The following is a 24470-nucleotide window of genomic DNA, read 5'->3' as shown; positions in this document are numbered from 1 at the left end:
TTTAATGTTTTTAGTTTATATACTTTTAGTTATCACATACTCTGTTTAATTTTTATTTGGCCAAAGATGGCCAGTAAGTGGCTGAAACTAGTCCCAAGGGTATCATTTACTTGATGTATTGAAAAGGTGGAGCCCTCTTGTCAGTTTATTTCTTATACCTGTGCAGTTAGATCAAGCTGTTAACCTTGAACAGAAGAATATGTCAGAAATGTTCATTTCTTGCCTCTAGCATAGCATTTTTGACCGTTCTTCAAACACTTCACTTTCTTCAGAGCAGAACAATGTGCAGCTCCATAGTGAAATGGTTAGCATGCTGGTCTTTTGTTCAAAGGTTTGATTCTGGCTCTTCATTGGTTAATTCCGATGGCTTGGTGGGTGTGCATGTGTGCCGTCTTCAGTATTTAGATTTCATCCTATGTAGAGCGCTGTACTGATAGACGCACAGGTCGCCTGTAATGCAGACCTGGCAACCATTACAGATTTTCCGTAATTTTTACGGATTTCGTGATAATATTACAGTATTGCGGTTAAGGACATGTTTATTATGGAAAATAGATACCTTCTTTACTTTCCACATGAAAAGTTACAAATGTTTAATCTTAAACGAAGCGCCAACTGGCGGAGATATCAGTTTAAAGTTGTCTTTTAGTTTCTTTCTGGCTCAGCCTTGCTTTTCTTTTCACAGTGTACTAATACTCTGAGGTGACATCTCACACAGTGGAGTTTGTCACGAGCTTGGATATCATTATCCTCATCCTCTTTTTTCCTGTCCTGTTCCTGCCAAGTCGGGGCATTTATGGCTCTTCTCCATCATTTTGTCCCAGTCCAGGTTTTATCTTCTTGCACTCCTCCTTATCAAATCGATCCACCTTCTTGTGGTCTCCCTTGTGCTCTTTATCCCTTGAACTTAATTTGTTTTGGTATTTTCTCCTCCATCCACTTTACATATCCAGACCATTGTAGTTTACTTCTGTCAATTCTCTCATTTAGGTTTTCCATTCCGACCTCCTTTTTCACATCTTCGTTTCTGAGTCTGTCTTTCCTTGCCTTTCCTATCATACTTCTTACTGTTTCATATTGCTGGCTTGAATTCTACTCTCTTCCCTACTTGTCATTGTCCAGATCTCAGCCGCCCGGGTCAATATGGGTCTGTAATACGTTTTGCACATTATCTTTTTACACATCCTTGGTACTTCCTTATTCCTTATCACCATTGGCTTCTATCAATTATTATTAACAGTAATCTCTTCACGGTTCCTTTTTCGCCATGATGGTAGATCACGTATGGGCCGATCATCATGTAGTTCTGTAAAAGCAAAGCTGTCACCTCCATACAGGCCATGAAGGCCCTTGGAGGACTGGAAGGTAAAGGCTTCCACCATTGTTAACCTCAGCACGTGATGGGGTAGAGTGGTTAGCTCTACGCCCGGCTGCCTGTGCTCCCAGGAATTAACCTGGTACTCATTCTTGGTATAGGCTGAGTGAATCTCAGGGCCATATGCACCTCCGGAAGTGGAAATCTCGTTTCTTAAATTTTACGACTTCCTGACGGGGATTCGAACCCACGTCCTTCCAGGCGAACTGAGCATGCCTTTACCGCCTTGGCCAGGCAGCCCCTACTCATGTAGTTCTGTACCTTATAAAAACAATCACCTTTGCCATTTAACTTGTTACCATGATGATTGAGTTTCTGTAACTTTTGTTATGTACACGTTTTAGATGGAATAAGCATTTCTGGAGATATTTGGAAGTTTGTGACAAATGTAACATTCGTGAACATCTCCATTATTGTTGTTGCTGTTGTTGTAAAAGTGTGTGCATAAATGTAAAAGATCAGAAATGATGTTTCACACAACTTATATACAGCTAATGTTAAACATGTTTTGGTCCTTGTAGTATTGCTTCACCGCTGTGCAATCTCCAGATATCCCTGAACCAAAATACCAAGTTTCAAGAAATTGTGTCCAGACATTCTTCAGACAGACTTAAACTGAACTGAACCCAATTGTAAATATTGTAAAGCTAATACAAGATAAAGTCAAAGTATGAAGTTTATAGACAAAATGATAATTGTATTGATATGATATTTAACTTTCTCTTCATATGATTTTCACTTTCATTAATATTTGAAGGAACATCTTTATATGTGATCCTCCCTAAAACACGATCCCTTGAAGTTTGGATCAGTGTTTGCTGTTTTTATTGCTTGAATAATTGTACATTGTGTTAATAACTTGTGTGCAGGAAGGAATTCACTGTGGACCAAATAGCAGAGTACCAGTGGCCCCCAGATAAGAATGGAGAGCTCCTCATGGTCCAGGAACAGATCTCCGAGTACCTTGGGGTCAAGTCGTTCAAGAGGAAGTACCCAGATCTGAGGAGAAGATTTATTGATTCTGAAGAGAGGACTTATCTCCGCGAGAAGGGGCTGGTGTCCGAGGGCATGTGCGACATGGGTAAGAACCTAGCGCAGGGTTATTCTATAGAACCATGGACTGGTGTCCAAGAACTTCCATATAACCTTCTCAAAGTATGATGGCATGTCATGTATTATTGAAGTGTAAACACCATTTTCTCTGGTTCTGTACCAGCCATATTGCCTTATGGAGTGTTGTTTTTTTTTTTCTTTTCGAAATATAGGAATGGAGAATCACAAAATGTTCATATAATAAACAGTATGGACACCTGGCCTGCTCTTACAGAAGCTACCATTGTTAATGTTTAAGCATTTTCTGGCTTAAGACTTTCTCGTCTGTTGGTCATAATTAGAGTATTTAGTGATCAATCCTTCAGCATCAGCATTGGATTAAGGGATCCAAATTAATTTTAATACTACACAGAAAGCACTTAATTGAACACAGTAACACTATCAGATTCAACTACTGTGTGTTTGGATCATCTTGCTGATCCTTCACTGATGCCTTCAGAGTGAAATACCCTTCCAGGAATTCAGCCTTACTCGGTTCTTTCAGAAACGGCAGTAAGAGAAGAATTATCCCGATCTTGTTATGTTCTGAGACTTGAAAAAGCAAAGATTCTGTTGGATCCTTGGCAAGAAGTTTCTTCATTTTGCAGATACAGAACAGTTTTGCAAGTACGGTTCTTCAGAATAAATTCCAGATGACAGCAGACCTAGCTTCTTAAGCAGGTCACTGAATTTGGAAAGTAGCAGATGAATTGTATGATAGGAAGAGCCTTCTAAGAAATTTATCACCTCCATCATTTCTCATGATGATGATGATGATGATGATGATGATAATTTCTGTAGAGCTATTGGAGACTAACATTGCTTGTACTTTAACAATCTTTACTTCCTTGGCAGCCATATTTTTTGGAAACTACTCTTCTGAGTTTTCTTCTCCCATTCTTCAAAGAACTCGAAGATATTGTGAAATTATTCATTGACATACCAAAACAGATTTAAACCACGTCCTCCATCTTGTTACGTATGGAATTGGGAACAACTTCACTTTTTCTAAATTTTTATCCCTGTACTTCCTTCTAGAAAGCTATAAATACATGTGTCTTCACTTGTATTTATGAAACTTACTGTCACTGTAGATACAAGATTGTTCAGCTTATCTAATTCACAATGGAGGAAACAACCAGTGTTATTTACTCTGAGTCGAACATTGTATATTCATGAGACCTTCATTATCTAGACGCTTTAGGGTGTTGGGTGTGTTAAATGCTCAATCACCTTGTCGAAATCAACAACTGTACCTATGTAAGGTGTCAACATTGTCTCTGAAGCAGCATTTGCGTTGTCTAGCACCACAGAAGCCACCAATATTACTGTAGGTTCAGCTGACGGTTTCAGGGTAGAGTATATTGAACACATAGTAATTCATTTTGTCAGTTGTTTGATCAGCCCACACAGCATTGTACTGATCCTTGACAAGCTCTTTGATTTTATCTTCCTCCTTGTCCTTCAGTAATGGAATGTACTTTTCTCGTAGCCAGCTGAAGGAAGATCTCTGCCTCTTTTAACATATTTATTCGTCCACTCTCAAAGTTTTCTGTTATTGAGCTTTTCCACAGGTGCACCCACTGCAAGTAATACTTCTGTTGCTTCTGCAATAAAATCTCTGTCAGTTTTTGCCTTATCCATTACACTTTCTCCTTCAAAGTTAGTTGTCTTTTTGATGCAGCTAATTGGGTTCTGCGTTTTGTTTTTTGCATGTCTTATACTTGTGTCTCTCCATTTATGCTCTGGACAGTAGTTGCAGAAATTAATTAACATTACTTTCATTTTCTTAAATCCTTCGTCTTAAATTCATGTGCTCGAGTTTTAACAGACGCTTCGTTTTTGGCATCTTGTTCTACTGTGTCACTATCCAAGCATTTGAAGCTCAGCTCATGTTGCGTCCTCCTTTCCGCACTACTCAGTCGACTGTAATTTAATGGAAACTTAAAGTAAAAACATGCTCCTGCCAACGAAAGCAACGATATAGAATCTGTAACTATAATACCATTGAATGTGAAAAATACTTTGCGTGACTTTCACTTTATAAAGACTCACAATGCGGAAATAACAGGACTGCGGTAAGCATTTGCACCAAAATTACAGCTGAAGCAGAAGGAAACATGCGATAATCGATTTCTAATGGAAAGTACAGTAAAACCTCGTTAAGCCGTTTCTGCAGGGGACAGCAAAAATGAACGTGTTAAGTGAGAAAACCTACTACTGAATATACGAATGAAAACTATCCAGCGGGGATGTGGAAACACTAAATACGATTTTTTCTGACATGAGGGCATTTTACATAGTGTGTTCACAGCTTCTGTGAAAACTATGTCTACCATTTCTAAAGATTAGAGGGAAGTATTAAAAGGCATGAAAAACACGAGAGAACAAATATGAAAACCTTTCCCGCTCTGGGGCTTATAAAATAACAAGTACACTGAAAGTTGTGAAAAACAGCGGACAACAAATATGAAAATATATGCACGGGGGCCAATAAAAATATCGAAGTATTATTTCTAAAACAAATGTTAATAGAAACCTTTTATTTCAGAGCAGTGGGTTATTAAACATTATTTTCTGGTCACATTCTTAGACAATGAACTGGAGGTTACACTCGACCGTGTGCGACCAGGAGGAATGAATTCGGTCGCCATTTTGAATAAACCTCGACCAACTCGAGTATTGAGTCGAAACTGCATAGTGCAAGTTCAGCATTCGCGACCTTTATGTGCTCTATGATGCCGAAACCAGTCCACTTTCTGACACATTTTAATTTTATCTTCATTAACAAAGACAGAAAGAAGAATCCTTAGAACAGTCATAAACAAAAAACACCAAGTAGATGGACAATGGCAATTATTACCTACTGAAGTTGTATACCAGTAAACTGAGTCAATAATAGACATAATGCGAAGAGGGACGGTTGCATTTTTCTGCCACATATCAAGACTACCAGAAACAAGGGTAGTGAAACATCTTTTCAACTACTTTTGGAAAAGTAAAACCAAGAATTATTGGTTCAAAGAAGTCCAAAATGATTTAGATGAGTTAGGCTTGACAATGCAACAAATTGAAGACCGAGAAGAGAAGAGGATCCTCAGAAACACAGACTTGAGACTTAAACTAAAAACCTTTACATGCAAACGGTACACAATAACTGATGAAGAATGGGCAGCCAGGTCGGAAAGAATGAAGAAGTTCTGGGAACAGAAGAAGAAACATAAGCGAAATTTGTAGTTAATACTCTTAAGACTTAAATGTATATAGATTGATTGATTAAAGTGCTCCAATGTGGGTGTAAAATAATAAAAAATAAAAAAGAATTTTGCAACCTCTTCTATATCCATAACTAGGCTATCACAAGACAAATATGCACCATGTTAGTCAATTTCACCTGATTATATGATTGTTTCTAATCCAGATATAGCTAGAGTATCACGTGACAAATATTCACTACACTTCACTGTACCACTAAACACAAAATAAATGTCTAATTTCTGAATGGAATGCGAAATACAAGCATAAATAGGTTTGCTGTGTTATTCAGCAATCTCGCTTCCAACTGGCAAGCAAAACTAAACATTCCTGAGGCTAACGGCTTGCTCCTTGAAGGTGAAGTTCAGGAATTTATGGTGTTTTCCCGTAACCACGCAGCTGTTACATAAAATCAGCTTCATGGTCCATATCGCACTTCAATAGATTCACAATTAAGTATTTATTTTCCACCTAGTCGATACAATGATTGCTTAAGGCAATTTTTAATGGTCAAAAGTGGTACATGTTTCGTATATTATCAACATCTTCAGCCACATAACACTGTTTAGATGAAAAATGTATAAAATTGACAAAGTAATGCTTTAGAGGAAGTGTCCTTAAAATTAACATAAGATTGACAAGATTAAAACAAACAAATAACTCAAGAGAAAATATATAAATTATTTCTACAATAGAAAGCAGTCGTCAAGGAAACACTTGTACAATATTCCATAGAGAAAATAGCAACTTGCTCACAAAATTCAGGCCTGTCAAAGGCCACACCTAATTCCACCTTCAAGCTGTCCTCCAAGGACATATACACAGGGGTAAAATACCCAACCTACTGAGGTCTATTAAATGAGAAGAAGGTTAATTACATGACCTCTAAAATAACAATTAGAGAGGAGGCGATCTGCACTCATAATGCATTTGTTTTTAAAACCTAATCTGGCTCTAGGCCACTAATGCAAGGGCTAATCCCATACTACAGAGGTGACTTAAAAGAACAATTTGCTTTACGTTAACGAAGAATAGGTTGAGAAAAATAAGTTCACCTCAAAACATTATGATTGGGAGCTCGAGAGGGTTAAGCACTCTCTATCCCGATATGCAGTTTAAAGATAGAATAGATACATTTTAAGGAAGGTTACATTATGGAAAAACTTCGGACCCGCCCCGAGAGTTAAACTGCTGAGCTAGCAAAGAAAGAAGTTATTAATCGGCCATTACCTTGTTGTTGACCGCTGCCGATGAAAGAGGCGCTTCTCGCCCCCTGCTATGTACTTTACACACTGAAAGATGGAACAGAAGTGGCGCAGAGACCCTAAAATCAGCAGTTTATATACTCTCGCGGAAAGTTCGAGGCGTTTTAGGAAGGAAAACACCCGCCCACAATCTTTTATTGGTGGTTAAAGAAAACCCCTACACAAGATGAAGAAGAAACACATCATTGGTGGAAAATTAATTTAAGAAATTCGGGATTGGCTAAATTCAAAACAAGGGGAAAGAAAGGGTTAATATTGCCAACTTAAACAATGACTGAAAGAAATTTAGCAAAGAACAAACTTTTGAAATTAAATTTTCTCCAAAAAAACAGTTCTTTCACTCCGCACTAGGGTGCACTATTGTTGATCTTCAGTAGTGTCCTCTAGAAGAGAAAGTTCACACCTCTTGCTACAAGCAAAACAAAAATACGTCGAAAATGACACAGTTCAAAAACTCCAAAATTTCCAGGTAGTGACATCTTCTGAGAAAGTAGAAAATTAATACCGTAGATAAAGTTCAGACTTCCTCCAGCAGAGGAGTTTCAACTGGCGCACATTTTAAATTAGCGGCGTGGAGGTGTACCGCACGGTACAGACCTCCCCCCCCCCCCCCCCAAAAGTTCCTCCAGGGGTGACACTGGCAATTTGTTTGGAAACAAGGTCCAAGTTTTGATGTTGATATGGAGATTAATTGCAGAAGTATTTATAGGATTTTCTTAATGTGGTTTGATTCAGTTTCAAAATTTTTGTTGTGACAGGCGAAGTAAAGTCTTTATGTTTGTAGAAGTTGAATTCAGAAGGAAAACTTTAGTTTTAAAGTTGAGGAAAAATTTTCTAAGTCCACCAGATATTGTTGTTGAAATCTCAGGTATAGTAATTGCTGATAGTAACTGTCCATGTAGTTGATGTTGATTACGTTGGATGGCCAGACCGGCCGTTGCAGCTTGCGTCCAAAGGCGGCCGCTCGGACCCCACAAGTACCCTGAGATACCGCTCGCCCGCACTATGAGGGGAGCAGTGGTGTTGAAGCACGCCGCGCCCGCGGTGAACATATACAGGCTGCGGGCAAGTAGCAGGTCGTGCGCCGCACATCAGCCTTGGCCGGGAGGAGAGCTCCGGCTCGCCGTGCACATGTCGTCCTCGCTGGGGTCGAGGGGGCCCTTCCTCTATCCCAGTCGCGGCACTGCGCCGCGCGGCTGCGGGGGCACTGAAACATTAAAACTAGGCGGCAGAATTTGTTGGACCATCATCTTTTTGAGGGCACAGGCTTGTGGAGAGGTTGAGGGGCTAGCGGCGTGCAGATATCCATGGCATTAATTAAGCCACTGTGTAGAGTGGAGCAGGAGACGGGAGCGTGGTAATGGCCGTGGCAAGGACAGGATGGCAGTTTAACGGTTCGGGGCAGGTTTCACAAAAATGCTTACATATAAAACAAAATACTATAGAAGGGGCAGAAAGCCTTAAAAGTGAAACTCAAAAAAAAAAATATAACCTTCATATTCCTTTCAAGATAATATGAGGCAAGTTAGCACAGAAATTATACAGGTTTCACCTGCGACAAGTGAACCCTAAATATCCTCTCGGTGGCTGGATTGCTTAATAACAATGTAACCGGCGTAAGGAAATCGAGAATGACACACGGCCCATGGAATCTGGGGGCAAGCTTGCCCGCGGGAACAAAATTCTTGACCATTACTTGGTCACCTACCTTCAAAGGGGTGGGTCCCCGTCCACGATCATACCTTTCCCTAACCTTTTCATGAGACACTTTAAGATTGGCTTTAGCCTTCTTCCAAAGATCTTTAATGTTGTCCGGATCTATTGTCTCTGGTAGAATGTCACTCAAGGACCAGAGGTTAGAGAGCGGCGTGTTGGGAACAAACTTGAACATCAAAGAGGCTGGAGTAAATTTATGTGATTCATGAACCGCCGAATTCAAAGCAAAAGCTAACCAATGCAGGGACGTGTCCCACCTGGAATGATCTTCATGATGATAGGCAATAAGCGCGGACCTGAGATTACGGTTAACCCGTTCAGCCAGAGATGGTTGAGGGTAATAAGCAGAAGTAGTTACATGAGAGATGGACAAGTCAAAACAGAATTTACGAAAAAGATTTGATGTGAACGCCTTAGCATTATCAGACACAATATATTGGCACGGACCAAAAGAGGCAAAAATAGAATTTAAGCAAGTAATGGTGGACTGAGCGGTAGCCAGCTTAGTCGGAAATAACCAGGAAAATCTTGTGAAACCATCTACGCATACAAAAATGAACTTGTTGGCATTTCCCTTTGACTGGGGGAAGGGTCCTACATAATCAATATACAGGCGTTCCATGGGGCGCGACGCTTGATGCGAAGACAGAAGGCCTACCTTGGTGGACATGGTTGGTTTACTGAGCAAACAAGATTTACAAGCTTTTACTAGTTCACAGATTTCACCGTCCATACCCTTCCAGATGAACCTTTCACGAATCTTTTCACGAGTTTTAAAGATACCAAGATGCCCTCCTAATGGGGTCTCATGATAATACTTGAAGATCATAGGTACAAGAACAGCTGGAACGACAACTTTCATCATCTTATCATGCCTCGATGGGCAACATAAAAAAACACCATTCCTCAGAACATAAGGGACAACATGTTCCCCAGAAGAAAGGGTTTCCATTATCGGAGCCAGCGTCGGATCTTCACGTTGGTATTTCTCGATATCCCTAAAGAGCATGGGAGCATCTGTTAAGATTGCATTAACATCAGATAGCATGGACTCGGGAGGAGATGAACTATCGACCGGTTCATGGTTCTCAACGTCGTTGGAAAACATACGGCTGAGTCCATCAGCAACAACATTTTCGGTACCTCTGATATGCCGGACATCGAATTGGAAGGCAGAAATACGGATGGCCCAACGGGCTATACGACCAGTACGACGTGGCCTACCTAAGACCCAGCTTAAGGCTTGATTATCTGTCTCCAGGTCGAATTTGACATGTTCCAGATAGAGACGGAACTTCTCTAAGGCAAATAAGACTGCCAACCCTTCGAGCTCATAGATAGAATACTTGGCTTCTTGAGCCGATAGAGTCCTAGATGCATAGGCGATGGGTCGCCTCCCTAGTTCAGTCTCTTGAAGAAGGACTGCAGCTACTGCTGACGACGACGCGTCGGTTTGGACGATGAATTTCTTCGAGAAATCAGGCATAGCAAGTACAGGGGCATTACAGAGAGCTAATTTAAGATCTTCAAAAGCGGCTTGTTGAGAAGGTCCCCACTCGAATTTGATGCCTTTCCTACGAAGAAGGTTTAAGGGCGCCGCTCTATTAGCGAAGTTAGGAATAAACTTCCTGAAGAAATTGACCATACCAATGAATCTGGCGATACCTTTAACGTCCTTGGGAGGTTTAAAATCACGGATGGCCTGTGTTCTGGAATGATCGACGGCAACACCATCAGGTGACACAATATGCCCTAGGAATGACATAGAGGGCTTAGCAAAGGCCACCTTGGACAACTTCACAGTTAACCCAGCCTTACGAAGGCGATTGAGAACTTCTCGCAGATGATCTAGATGTTCTTCAAAGGTCTCCGAAAATACGACGACATCATCCAAGTAGTGATACAAGTACTCAAATTTGATGTCGGAGAAGACCCTATCTAGCAGCCTAGTGAGTACAGCTGCTCCCGTGGGGAGCCCGAAAGGCACGCGGTTGTATTCGTATAAGTTCCAGTCCGTGGCAAACGCTGTAAGATGTTTAGACTCTTCGGCAAGGGGAATTTGATTATAGGCCTGATTCAAGTCCAAGATAGTAAAGAACTTGGCCTTACGAAACCATGAAAAACAAGAATGAAGGTCAGGAAGGGGCACGGATTGCAACACCACCTTCCGATTGAGAGCCCTATAATCAATGACAGGCCTGAAGCCTCCTTGGGGTTTCGGGACTAGAAAAATAGGCGAAGAATACGCCGACTTAGAGGGCCTAATAATACCGTCCTTCAACATTTGATCGATGATTTCTTTCAATGCCTTCATTTTAGGTGGAGCTAGCCTATATGGTGGAAAACGGACAGGAATCGAATCCGTGACCTCAATTTTGTATTCAATAAGGTCAGTAACACCAAGAGTATCAGAGAACACCTCTGGAAATGACTGACATAATTTACGAATACTATCAGCCTGCTCCTCAGGTAGATGTCTAAGATCTAACAACATCTCATCCTGGGTAGGCGAAATAGATGAACATGATACAGAATTACACTTTAACAAGGGAATTTTACAATTGGACGCAAATTTGAAGGTGCACGACCTACTCTGGAGATCGAGCACAAGACCAGTGTAAGAAATGAAGTCAGCTCCCAATATAATGGGGCAAGACAAGTGCTTAGCCACAAACAATTTGATTTTCCATGTAAATTTAAAAATACGAATTTTGACATTTACAGAACCTAGGATTTCCAATGGAGATGAATTAGCCGAAACATATTTAACAGGAGATGAGACATAGTCAGTTAGTTTACAAACAGATTTCAATTTTGAATACCATTGGTCCAAAATAATTGAACAAACACTGCCTGAATCTAATAGAGCTGTTATAGGCTCGTTATTTAACTCAATCTTAAGAAAAGGAACAGGTGCGGGGGTATCCGCCGCAATCCTAAGTTATTCTTTGGGGCATTCGAAAGATGAATTTGAAGATAGAACATTCCCTGAATTTTCGACCTGTTTACCAGGGGCTGAGCCTCGGGAAGAGGGATTAGTCGACTCAGCCGAAGCCACTAGTCATTTTTTATTATTGGCATAGGTGGAGTTTGCACCAGAAGTTGAGCAGGAGGGGGTGCTATTTGAATTTGGGCAATTTTTGGCGATATGTGAGAAAGCCCCACATTTAAAACAGCCTTGTGATGAACCAGGCCCATTCCTTGTCCCACTCGACTTGATCAGTGGACACTTATTGCGCAGATGGTCGGGCGACCCGCAAGCATAACATTTACGGGGTGTGACTGGTCGGCGAGGTGGAGGCCGAAGATTACTAAAAGAGGGAGGGGGTTCTTTCGCGACACGCAAAGAGTCGGCGTATCTAACTCCTTCCGCTGAGACGGCCAATGCTTCAAGTTCAGAGAAGGTTTGCGGGCACGCCGCGAAACACAAATATGACCTATAGGATGGTGAAATTCCTTCCACAATAGCTTGTACAATCTGATCCTCAGGGAAGTGAAGAGCAAACACCCTAGTATAGAACTTAATATCTTGGATGAAATCTGCCAAGTTTTCATCCAAGCGCTGTACCCGATAATAGTACTTCTGAATAAGGGAGGACCTTGCCCTGGCCGGGATGAAGTTAGCTAGCAAGTGGGCGTGGAAGTCTTCAATCGATGATTGCTCGGCAATGGCTCTAACTATTTTGTCTGAGAGAATACCTATTGCATAGGGATAGATAATTTGCAAAATTTGACATGGAGAAAGAGAAAACACGAGCATGATCCTGAAATTCAACTAAAAATCTTAAAAATGAAATTACGTCACTGGTGGTATTAACGGAAAACTTAGAAATACCTCTGAGCAACATTGCCAATGGATGAGGCAAGCTGCTAAACCCGGGCGACATAGTAGGTAAAGGTTTCACTGGCAAGGAAGTTAATTCAGAACGTATATTATTCAACGATGCACGGCGTTCAGACTCGTTGTCCAATGGGGCAGAGATAGTTTGAGCGGCAACGGTTATCCTATTGGCTTCTCCCTTAGGAGGCTCTTCCCCGCTACCTACATTCATCGTGGTGGGTTGATCAATTTTGGGAGGAACTTCCCCAGTTAACAATTGAGTGACCTTGCTAGATAATTTAGAAATACTTTCAAGCAACGTACTAGCTTCCTTCCTCTGAACGTCATTCAACTTCAGAGACAACAGATCGTTAACTCTATTTGAAAAATGATATAGCCTGGCTTGCACACGCTTAATTTGATTAGGAGAAGGATCATTTTCGTCAAAAAAACTAACTACCGATGCTAGCCCAGTAGTATTCTCGGTGATCGTGTAAAGAGAGTCATCAATTTCTTTCTCTCCCAAATTGGGGATGGAAATGGGCAAATCAAGGGACTCTCTAAGCTTGTTGGTGTCTATCGCAACCGTGCCTCCAGATTGCACATTTCTGATAGTTAACTCATAGATCAACTCCTCCTTGCGCAAATAGTTAAGATGGAGAACATCGCAAGGGCCGGGCATGATGAGAGAACAATTTTGAAAAAATCAGAAAATTCCAGCAACTGAGAAAATTGTTAGAGTTTGAATCAAAACAATGTTTAGCCGTCAAAAGGGGCTAAATTGAGACCCATTCAACCACGCTCTGCTACCACTTGTTACCGTGTTTTTGTGGTAGATATGCGTGAAAGAAGGTGCGGGTGTGAACGGGTCTCAAGCTACGAAATTATAGTGCATGTAAAATTAACAAGGTTATATTTTCTTTTCCAAATAAAGAAATAACAATCATGGCAGGTACAGAGTAGCAAGGCAATAAAAATACAATTACAATATTTACAGGATTTGGGCTTCGAGCCCCAGCCTCACACTTCTTGAGCAATTAGCCCAGTTTTACCCCAAAACACAAGTTTCAACAGAGAGGCAGAAAACCCCATTCATGCCTAGGAGCACTTGCTCCAAAATACACAGAAAGGCCTCCTTGAGGCGCGCAGAAAACAAAATTTTCGGGAAAATAGCAACTTGCTCACAAAATTCAGGCCTGTCAAAGGCCACACCTAATTCCACCTTCAAGCTGTCCTCCAAGGACATATACACAGGGGTAAAATACCCAACCTACTGAGGTCTATTAAATGAGAAGAAGGTTAATTACATGACCTCTAAAATAACAATTAGAGAGGAGGCGATCTGCACTCATAATGCATTTGTTTTTAAAACCTAATCTGGCTCTAGGCCACTAATGCAAGGGCTAATCCCATACTACAGAGGTGACTTAAAAGAACAATTTGCTTTACGTTAACGAAGAATAGGTTGAGAAAAATAAGTTCACCTCAAAACATTATGATTGGGAGCTCGAGAGGGTTAAGCACTCTCTATCCCGATATGCAGTTTAAAGATAGAATAGATACATTTTAAGGAAGGTTACATTATGAAAAAACTTCGGACCCGCCCCGAGAGTTAAACTGCTGAGCTAGCAAAGAAAGAAGTTATTAATCGGCCATTACCTTGTTGTTGACCGCTGCCGACGAAAGAGGCGCTTCCCGCCCCCTGCTATGTACTTTACACACTGAAAGATGGAACAGAAGTGGCGCAGAGTCCCTAAAATCAGCAGTTTATATACTCTCGCGGAAAGTTCGAGGCGTTTTAGGAAGGAAAACACCCGCCCACAATCTTTTATTGGTGGTTAAAGAAAACCCCTACACAAGATGAAGAAGAAACACATCATTGGTAGAAAATTAATTTAAGAAATTCGGGATTGGCTAAATTCAAAACAAGGGGAAAGAAAGGGTTAATATTGCCAACTTAAACAATGACTGAAAGAAATTTAGCAAAGAACAAACTTTTGAAATTAAATTTTCTCCAAAAAAACAGTTCTTTCACTCCGCACTAGGGTGCACTATTGTTGATCTTCAGTAGTGTCCTCTAGAAGAGAAAGTTCACACCTCTTGCTACAAGCAAAACAAAAATACGTCGAAAATGACACAGTTCAAAAACTCCAAAATTTCCAGGTAGTGACATCTTCTGAGAAAGTAGAAAATTAATACCGTAGATAAAGTTCAGACTTCCTCCAGCAGAGGAGTTTCAACTGGCGCACATTTTAAATTAGCGGCGTGGAGGTGTACCGCACGGTACAAATACAATTTAAGTTAATACGATGAGAATTGGGAGTTTGAATTTACAGTGTGCTAAGCGGGAAAACATGTTAATGTGGAACGCACGCTGCTGACATGTAGCTATATTCGATGAGAGCTGAACACTTGGAAATTTTTTCTAACCTAACAAAGATAAAGGGAAAAATAGACGAACAAAATGCATAGCATCCATTGATCTCACAAAAACAGAAAGGACATTTGATGCAGCAGAAATGAATGACAGAAGTGGAGGCGATAGTGAGGTGTGTGCCAAGCTGAGTGGCTCAGACGGTTGAGGCGCTGGCTTTGTGACTCCAACGTGGCAGGTTTGATCCTGGCGCAGTCCTGTGGTATTTGAAGGTGCTCATATATGTCAGCCTCATGTCAGTAGATTTACTGGCACGTAAAAGAACTCCTGCGGGACTTAATTCCGGCACCTTGGCGTCTCCAAAAACCGTAAAAGTAGTTAGTGAGATGTATGGCTAATAACATTAAAAATATATAATATATAGTGAGGTGTGTGATGTTGAGCCACAGGCTTGCGTCTCAGCTGCCTATGCATTTCAGTGGGAGGTACTTCATGATGTAGAAGAGGTGTATTATAATTGTCCTCCACCAATGTTTTTGTGCTGAAAATACTGGATTACAGCAGTTCCAATACCACACATATTATGCTCCCGATTTTCTACAAATAATGACCTATCCCCGTGATGTGACTGCTTCCGTGTTAAGTGCAGCTACAAAATACACAAGATTTGTGACTTGGTCACCAATAGGGATGGTCTCTGAATAAGAATGAATAGGAGAACCTTTAACAGAGTTAAATGTAAAATAATAATAATATTATGGCCTCAGCTATTGAATGTCCACCTTCGTGGCATAACGGTTAGCACTATTTGGCTGAAAAGGGTACGTGCAGCTCACGTCCATTGGGGGTGTGCCTGAAAAGAGCTCGGGATGAGAACAAGAATTTGTCCGGCTCCATAGCTGAATGGTTAGCGTTCTGGCCTTTGGCCCAGAGGGACCCGGGTTCGATTCCCAGCTATTTCGGGCATTTTAACCTTCTCTAGTTACTTCCGATGGCTCGGCGGCTGGGTGTGTGTGCTGTTTTCAGCATCAGATTCATCATAGGTAGGGCCCCATCTTCACAGATGCGCAAGTCGCCTATACGGCGTCAACTCGAAAGACCTGCATCAGGCCTCTACGGAGGCTACACACCATTTATTTATTGATTGATAGCTACATAATGTAAATAGCGACCTGCCTACTAGTTCCGACTTACTGATTGTGCTACTGTCTAGTGATGACAGTTCGTATGACTGATTTGGTTTAATTTTGTCTAGTGACATTGATTGCACCATGCACCAGCCAGCCCTGTGGCGTAGGAAGGCCTTGGGTTCAATTTCTGGCCCAGTCAGGGATTTTTACCTGGATATGATGGCTTTTTCGAGATCCTCGTAATCTACAAGCCTTTGGGTTGGTAGGCCTTGGCCCACGAGGTCTCTAGTGTCCTGTAGTTGGTTTGACACAGACGACAACATGGAGTGCCATCTTTCTTACCCGTGAACACAGGATCGCGAGTCAGACACTCTCACTACCAATCCACGTAAGCAACTTCTTGAATTAGGACTGTCTGTGTCTATGTATACAAGTAGGGTCAAAACATCTTTTATACCATATGCTGGCTAATATGTGACCTAAACCTCAAATGTGATCAAACTATGTATTGATATGATCAATAAAGGTGTACCACTATGTTCACAATATTTGCAAACACCGTATTTTCTCATGTTATTTTCCCATCTTTAATCTCGAAATGGAAATTTGGAGAAAAATAAAAATTTATGTCATTTTCTCACCGTGATTATATAAAAGTTTTCCATCATCATTGTGCTTTCTATTTATTTTTTCAAAACATGTTGTTTCTATGGCCAGTCATCAGTTTGTAGCAGTCGACTGAGCGGCAGCACCGCAGTAATGGAACTGCTCGGCGAGTTCAACACAGTGCTGGTCTGTGCATGCATTGCTTTTACGCTTCTAGATGTGTATGACTGTGTGCTGAGTATTTTTACATATGTAAGTGAATAGTGGTTAGTGATGGGCAAGAAAAATGGAAGTACAATGTATTTAAATTAAGTCATCTTTTCCAAAAAATAACAGTAATCGTGCTGTAGCACATGAGCTTTGTTTAGGGCCATCTCATGTACACTACTTGTGTAAACAGAAGGAACAATTGTAGTGTGCCAAAAAGACAGGCTTATCATGTCAGAGTCCAAAACCAGACTATTATCCATAAATTGAAAAAGACCTATTAAAATATGTAACTGAGTTAAGAAATGATGGCTGTTAACAGATTTGCATGAAATGCTACATTTAAAGGCACTGCAGATCTCAGTGTTCCTTGAAAAGCAACAACCTATCTCTTTGAAGGAAGCCACCATCCTTGTGCTAGCAATTCCTGAAAGACTGTAGTGAAAAAGTGGCGAAATTCCATCGGTATTTTAGTTTCGAAATTAAATTTGAATATTTTATGCTCCCCCATTTCTTTAATATTTGAAGTGCTTAAAAGTCGGGAACATTACTTGAGTAAATATAGTATGTATCAGTTACCTTCAACTTGGGATATAATGTTAGAAATAAAAGTATCACGTGTCTTAGGATTTCAGATCGTACGTGTTTTCTAATTTATTTATTTTTGTTATTTTCAGGGTTGACAGCAATATACAGCTCAGAAGTTTTGGATGTCATGTTCAACGATTTTCAAGAAAAATACGAGGAATATCGTAGGTACCAACGTGATCGACAGGCGAAGGAGCTGACATCAAAACAGAAAGGTTTGTTAGTTTTTTATCAATTATGAGAGCTAGTCATTTTATTTTTTGACTGTACCTCCTGTGTACATATGGTGTATTGTCACCCGACAAAAGCAGTATCATGCTGTGAGTCACCATGCTACGTATTGTGTGCACCAGGAGTGACTACGTACTCTCTACGAATAGTGAACAGCGGTTTGCATCAAATTCTGCTTCAAGCTAGGCAAAGCAGCTTCACATTGTTGTGAATTTCTAAAGACTGCTTTAGGGGAGCAGGCTGTGTGATTTTCCCAAACATTTGATTAGTTTTCCTGCTTTAAAGGGAGCAAAATGTCTGTTGATGGTGTGGATGCGTTTCTTGCTTGCCCATTCTCCACTTCTCTGCCAGAAAGTGCATCAGAATATCTGTGAAGACAGTAAAGATTTGTACTGCTGGGGAGGATGCGAGGAGGAAGCGATGTGATTGGTGAGACAATGCTCCTGCCCATCTGCTGTCATGGCTGAATGGTTTTTGGTCAAAAACAAGACACAGGTGCCACATCCTCCTTATTCACCCAACCTTGCACTCTGCAAATTCATCCTATTCGCAGGACTGAAAATGCAACTGAAGCATGCAAGAAATTCAAACTTACTAGCATTCCGCTTTGAACATGCTGGGAGAAAATTACTTCCTGCAATGCTTCCGATAGTGGCAGCGCTGCAGGAATCAGTGTCTAGCTTCAAAAGTGGTCTTGGTTGATGGTGATGGACTAAGGTACACAATTTACTTGATCTCTTCTATTTGTTGATGAGAATTGTCTCAAGACTGATGTTTGTTCTTCATCATCATCATCAGTTTTCCACTCCAGTTGCCCGGGTGTGGTTTACGAGCACTCTCCACTTTTGTCTGTCCATGTACCACTTTTTTCTCAAGACGACATCCCAGCTGATTCCTCTTGTTCCTATGTCCTCTTTCACTTGGTCCAGCCACCTCTTCCTAGGTCTTCCTACCGGTCGTTTTCCGGCCACGACTGTGTGTAGCCTTTCTTTTGCTGTCCTTCCATTGTCCATTCGTTTGACATGGCCAAACCATTTCAAATGGGCCCTTGTCACTTTTTCATTCAGGGATGGGTACACACCAGCTTGCTCCCTTATTCTTTCATTCCTTACCCTGTCCCTTTTTGTCTTCTGTACCATAGTTCGTAGGAACTTCATTTCTGCAGCTTGTAGTTTGCTGTCCACTTGTTGGGTTGTTGTGCAGGTTTCTAGGCCATATGTTATTATGGGGGTGAAGTATGATTGGAATAGAATCTACTTTGATCTTAAGGGAACTTGTTCGTTCCAGTACCTCGTCTCCCCTTGATGTTGCTCCCTATTACAACCTAACTTAAATTCCACTCGTGGCTCGCATCATTCTTAGTCTTTTGAGCTTATATTTTAAGAGCGCAGTTTGACACACAATTCATCTGTACCATTGTGCTCGTGTCCCTTTCGATCTGCACAGCACATTTTACACTTGAAATCATACAGTAAACGGTTAATTTTGGCAGTCTTTCTTGCTAGCTGTACTTTTTACAACCTCATTTTTCTTCTGCTTTTCTCTCTCTCGCTCTCTCTTCCTAGTTTGTGTTCCCTTCCATGTTGCCTTCTGTATTCAAATATTTCAGTTGTGACCCAAATAGGCTGCTTTTGTGCATTTTACTGGGGTTAAAAGTGGCACGACCCAGTACCTCCTCCTTGGTGATGTGATCTCTCCATGGGATCTTGAACATTCTGTTATGTATCTGGGTTTAAAAACCTGGAGTATCCGTCCTTTGACTCCGTAAGCAACACCGATAACACAACCCTTCGGTTCTAATACCATACGCGTCTATGACAACTGTAAAACTAGTTAGTGGGATTGAAAACCAATATCATCATCATCTAATTCCATTTACTGCATTCTAGTCAACTTACCATTCTCCCACATCATTTGAGAAATATCTCATAAAATGTTCCATGCCACATAAATTGTACATGCATTTGCAGTTATTTTCAAAACATAGTAGTGATTTCTATTTTGTTAACAGATTGTTAAATTTGTTTTGACACGTTCCTTTGATATTGATGTTCAATCTGTAATGCTTCCTATACTTTTCCCATCTAATTGTGATAGTTATAAAACAAGCAAACGTTTGTATCTTAATGTTATTATGAGTGATGCAATCCGGTTGTTTTCCCCTTAAATTAACAATTACCACAACTGCTTATATTTATGTAGCATAGACTTAGATGGAAGACACACCAATGAAGACTTCTGTACACACACTTCTCTCATTTGTTTGTGTTGAAGTAATTCTCCAAAAAACTATCCTTGTCTCTACCACCCTGACTGTAGTCTGTAATTGTTTTCATCAGGAATAGCAGCGGCTGCGAGCGCAGACAAATCCAAACAAGACTACAAGGAGAAAGCCATCTCTTCTGCTGCGTCGTGGAATGCCAAATTCAACAAGGCTCGTAAGGATGGACGAAGAGCGTGCTTCGATCTGCAGAGTTTTACCATCCACTATCCTCGGACAAGAACGGAGAAGATGGCAGCCAAAGATCTCCCTAAAGTTGGGCAGTATCCCATTGCTCTCATCCCTGGTCAGTTCACAGATTTTTACAAGAGGTATGTATTAACTGCTGGTTTAGGTACCTTAAGTATTATTCTTTTAATAAGAATAGTGTTTGATTGATTAGTCTTCCTGTTTTTTTTTTTCATTGTCTGCCACCTTTTTCTTGAAGTTCTGTAAAATCCTCATAAAAATAAACCTCCTCCTCCTCTTTCGCTCCTTAACATAAATGCAATTGATCTTCAGTTGGGGGTGGCGAGTACAGAGAGAGTAAGTAGTGTCTTCGTTGGTGTACCAGCTCTTAAGTGGCTCTTAGTAAGAACTTTTACTAGTAGCTTTTGGTCTTGTTTATTTCTCATTGCTCAGTGAAGCAGATGGGACATGACCAGCATCCATTAGCGACTCCGTACGTGATCCAAGGTGCTGACACAGCTAACCTCGCCTATATCTTGCAGATATCACCACTTTCCTGTTATTTTACTTTGTCACGTAGTCTAGCCATAAATTTAAATTTACGCCCGGCCACCTTTATCCCCAGGAATTAACGTGGTACCCTTTTTTTGGTGTAGGTTGAGTGATCCTCAGGTCCATGTGCACTTCTGGAAGTGGAAATCTTGTTTCTTAAATTTTTCATCTTCCCGACAGAGAATCAGGCTAACGTCCTTGCGGGTGAACTGAACACTGGTCAGGCAATGTTACATATTGTTATTATAATGAAGGAAAAATGGAAATCTGCAAAGTATTAATTACGTCAACACTTTTGTTTTGTTCCTCTCCAAACTGATACTTCCCAACATGCAACTCATCCAGGTTATTTCATCTCTCTCAGTTAGATGCCAGAGTACACTAGAATAAGTTAATGTACTGTACATTGTGTCCATTTACACATCATTTCCTGTGCAGTAACTTGCTTCTAAGTGTTAAGAAATATTTCCGAAGATCTATTCCTGTGTTCTTGATGTAATTATGTATCCATATTCTTATTGCTAGCTGTAAAGCTACATTTTGTTTGTAGCTATCTAACCGTATTTATTGTTCCTATTAAATCTGTCTTCTTCTTCCTAGCTACACGCCAACAGAACTACGGTACTTCCCACTCAACACGGTGCTGTACGGTCCTATGAAGCCCAACGAAAGGCAGGAAGCAACAGGTTCGGATGGAAGTCAGTCAGATTCAGATGAATCGAGTTCATCAGATGATTCAAGGTATGGTATTGCATCAGTGTGATGGACATTTTAGAGTAAATCTATATTTATTTATACAATTTGTTAAGCTTTTTTTGTTTGGATTGGATGTTGTGAAAAACAGCTGAGCAGTTATCAGTGAGTGACCCCTCATTTTATGGAGGACAGTCTGAAGGTCCTCGGTAAAATAGTAATTTGTAATAGGAATGCCAATTTTCCAACATAATTTTCATAATTTCGTATTTTTTTTCAGTTAGTTCCAAAGCTTATCTTTCAGGCAGTCTGGGAGACAACATAAACAAAGAAAAGATCGGAAATGAGTTGGAACAGCCTGACTTTTGTTAAATCTGCACAAATACTTTATATGTGTAAAAGAATGTTATTACTGCATCAACATTGTATGTACATCATCTCATTCCGTTTAGCTTGACTCTTCATTTCAAAGAGCTGTTAAGTTTTAGTTCCTAATTTTAATTTGTTTGTTAATTACCTCTGGAAGGGGAGGAGGAGTGTCAGCCACGGAACAGCCATTTTGACCTTTATTGCGGGCTCACGTTGATAGCCTGTGGTGAAGTCGCTTATTAATGCAAGTTTATTTCTTGTTAGTGTATAATAACTAAGTTGGTAGTCGATCTGTGTTTTGGTTTCAGGATTTAGTTAATTACCATAAAACACTTTCAAAACTCTATATTTCAAGTTGTGGAAAGAAACAAACAATTGACGTGTACACTAGACAGATACAGTAGAACCTTGATAATTCAAAATCGGTTAATTCAAAATCTCACCTAATTCGAAGAAGCTTTCGTTTCCGGAAATGTTATTTAAATGTTATTTAAATTGTTTACTTCGAAATACGGATACAGTAAAACCTCGTTAATTCGAAGTCGTTGGGACTAAAAAATCGGACTTCGAATTACGTGATTTCGAATTAATCACCAATTCGCAATTCAGAAGTACCAACCCTCGCTGCGTTACAAAATATTCTAAGGCCCGTTACTGCATGAAGTTAACCTTGATTCACAGTTTATACCTTTCAAATGCCATGAAAAAAGAACTATTTCCAAAATGTATGCAAGAAGGTGCATTTACAGTATTCAAATAATGCACTTGGATATCTCACTGGCAAACATAACCTCACGCAACGAAAGAAAGAAAGAAAGAAAGAAAGAAAGAAAGAAAGAAAGAAAGAAAGAAAGAAAGAAAAGCACGATTCAAAGATGAGAAATCTATACTGGCTCACATGTGCAAGTACTTTATTCATTAAATTACTACACTGTAAGCATTTTAGATGCCTTGTATTTACACAGAAAGTGCCCAATGTGCTTAAAATCGAACTTTCCTATGAATATCCCTGTACGATTTCCCGCCATGGCACTTATCTTGTACTTCAGAAATGTAAACACTTGCTGCGTCACAAAGTATTCTAAGACTCATTAATACATGCAATCACCTCGATTCACGGTTTAAACCTTTCAAATGCCATGGGGAAAAACTATTTCCAGCATGTATCCAACAAGGTGCATTTACAATGTTCAAATAATGCACTTGGGTAAATAACTTACAAAAATAACCTCACGCAACGAAAGAAAAATATCACACAATTCAAAGACGAGGATAAATTATGCTGGTTCCCCTGTGCAAATGCATTATTTTTTTGGATTTCTGTACTGTGTATTTTTAGATGCTTTGTACTGGCATGGAAAGTGCCTGACGCCCATAACATTGTGGCTTATTGATCTTTCCTATGACGAGGGGATAAAGTTTCTCGCTTTCTTGTGCATTGCAACGCACTACAATGACCCCCATCCCTCACACTTGTACGATTCCCCCGACTGGCACTTTCTCCTTTAAAACCATATGATCGTTTAGGCTCGCATTAAAATAAGGTAATGCAGTTTCATCGGCAATGACAATATTGTTCGGTGCTTACGAATTTATTATATGAGCCACTTTTTTTTTTTTTCGTCAACTGTCGGCATCGCCAGTGTTCGCAGATTCTGTTTTCCCGCACACTGCCCGTTGCGTGTTATTACGGCGTTCCTTAAAAGTTTGAATACAAAAGAATTCCGATTTTATTCAACTTAGTAATCATGAAGCGCACTGTAGATCCACCGAAGTGAGTGTAAATGCGGTAAGCTACGGTACCGTACCACTCCACGTTCCGGAACACGCGTTCTATTATGACGCAGATAAATTTCGAGTTGAAATTACTCTGTAACATACTACTGTTTTAAAATGTAAAGGCAATTTTGAATTAAAAGTCTAAATTTCGGTAGTGGGGCCGACATTGTACTTCGAATTACGAATTATCTGTATTTCGAATTAAACAATTCAAATAGCATGCAAAACTGTATCTCCTGTTTCCGGGAACGAGACCTTCTTCGAATTAGGCGGGATTTTGAATTAACCGATTTCGAATTATCGAGATTCTACTGTAATCCTTAATTCTAAGAACAATGTTGGTCCCATTACCAAAATTCAGATTTTTAATTTAAAACTGCCTTTACATTTTACAAAAACAGTATTTTACAGAGTAATTTAAATTCAAAATTTCTCCGCGTAATGAACGAAAGTGTCTTCCGGAACGTGCAGGCATAGACTGTGGGGCAGGCGTAGCTTTCCGCACTTTCCTCACTTCGGCATGTCTGCAGTGTGCTTCATGTGTGCTAAGTTCGAGTGAAATCGTAATTCCTTTGTATTCAGAGTTTTAACCCGTAGAGAGCCAGACAACAATACATCGTTGTTTCGTATATACGCGTAAAGTGCCAACCACGATATATAGTTGTTGGATAGTGCACAATTCTATACGAGTTAGTACAACTTGGGCCGTCAGATTGCAACATCTTGTGTGTCGAGTCCATAGACAAATGGCATTAGATTTTAACTACGCCACTAGATAGTGCGTAAATTAATTAGTTATCATGCATTGAATTTCTAAAGTCCGTGTTCATCTACGACGTATGATCTCTGTGCCGCGTGAGTAAAATGGCAACTAGCGGGAGAAGTTATTTTGTTAACGATGACGAACTGGCTTTATATCTTAATAATTTTTAGTGAAGAAGAGGATGATTAAGACTCTGATGAGGGATT

General features: G+C 40.3%; 1 protein-coding gene across 1 annotated transcript in view; it reads left to right on the top strand.

Annotated features, from left to right (window-relative positions):
* LOC136883422 (serine-rich adhesin for platelets) overlaps positions 1-24470 on the top strand; it is a 156009-nt gene that overhangs the window by 42439 nt on the left and 89100 nt on the right. Inside the window, exons 4-7 of the mRNA XM_067155692.2 lie at positions 2245-2456; positions 17518-17643; positions 19999-20251; positions 21261-21401. Coding sequence (XP_067011793.2) covers positions 2245-2456; positions 17518-17643; positions 19999-20251; positions 21261-21401 — 732 coding nt within the window. The remainder of the gene's footprint in view (positions 1-2244; positions 2457-17517; positions 17644-19998; positions 20252-21260; positions 21402-24470) is intronic.

The sequence above is a fragment of the Anabrus simplex genome, chromosome 11 (assembly GCF_040414725.1).
Source record: "Anabrus simplex isolate iqAnaSimp1 chromosome 11, ASM4041472v1, whole genome shotgun sequence".
Lineage (NCBI taxonomy): Eukaryota > Metazoa > Arthropoda > Insecta > Orthoptera > Tettigoniidae > Anabrus > Anabrus simplex.
The sequence above is the reverse complement of the archived record's forward strand: the minus strand, read 5'-3'. Positions and strand labels throughout refer to the sequence as shown.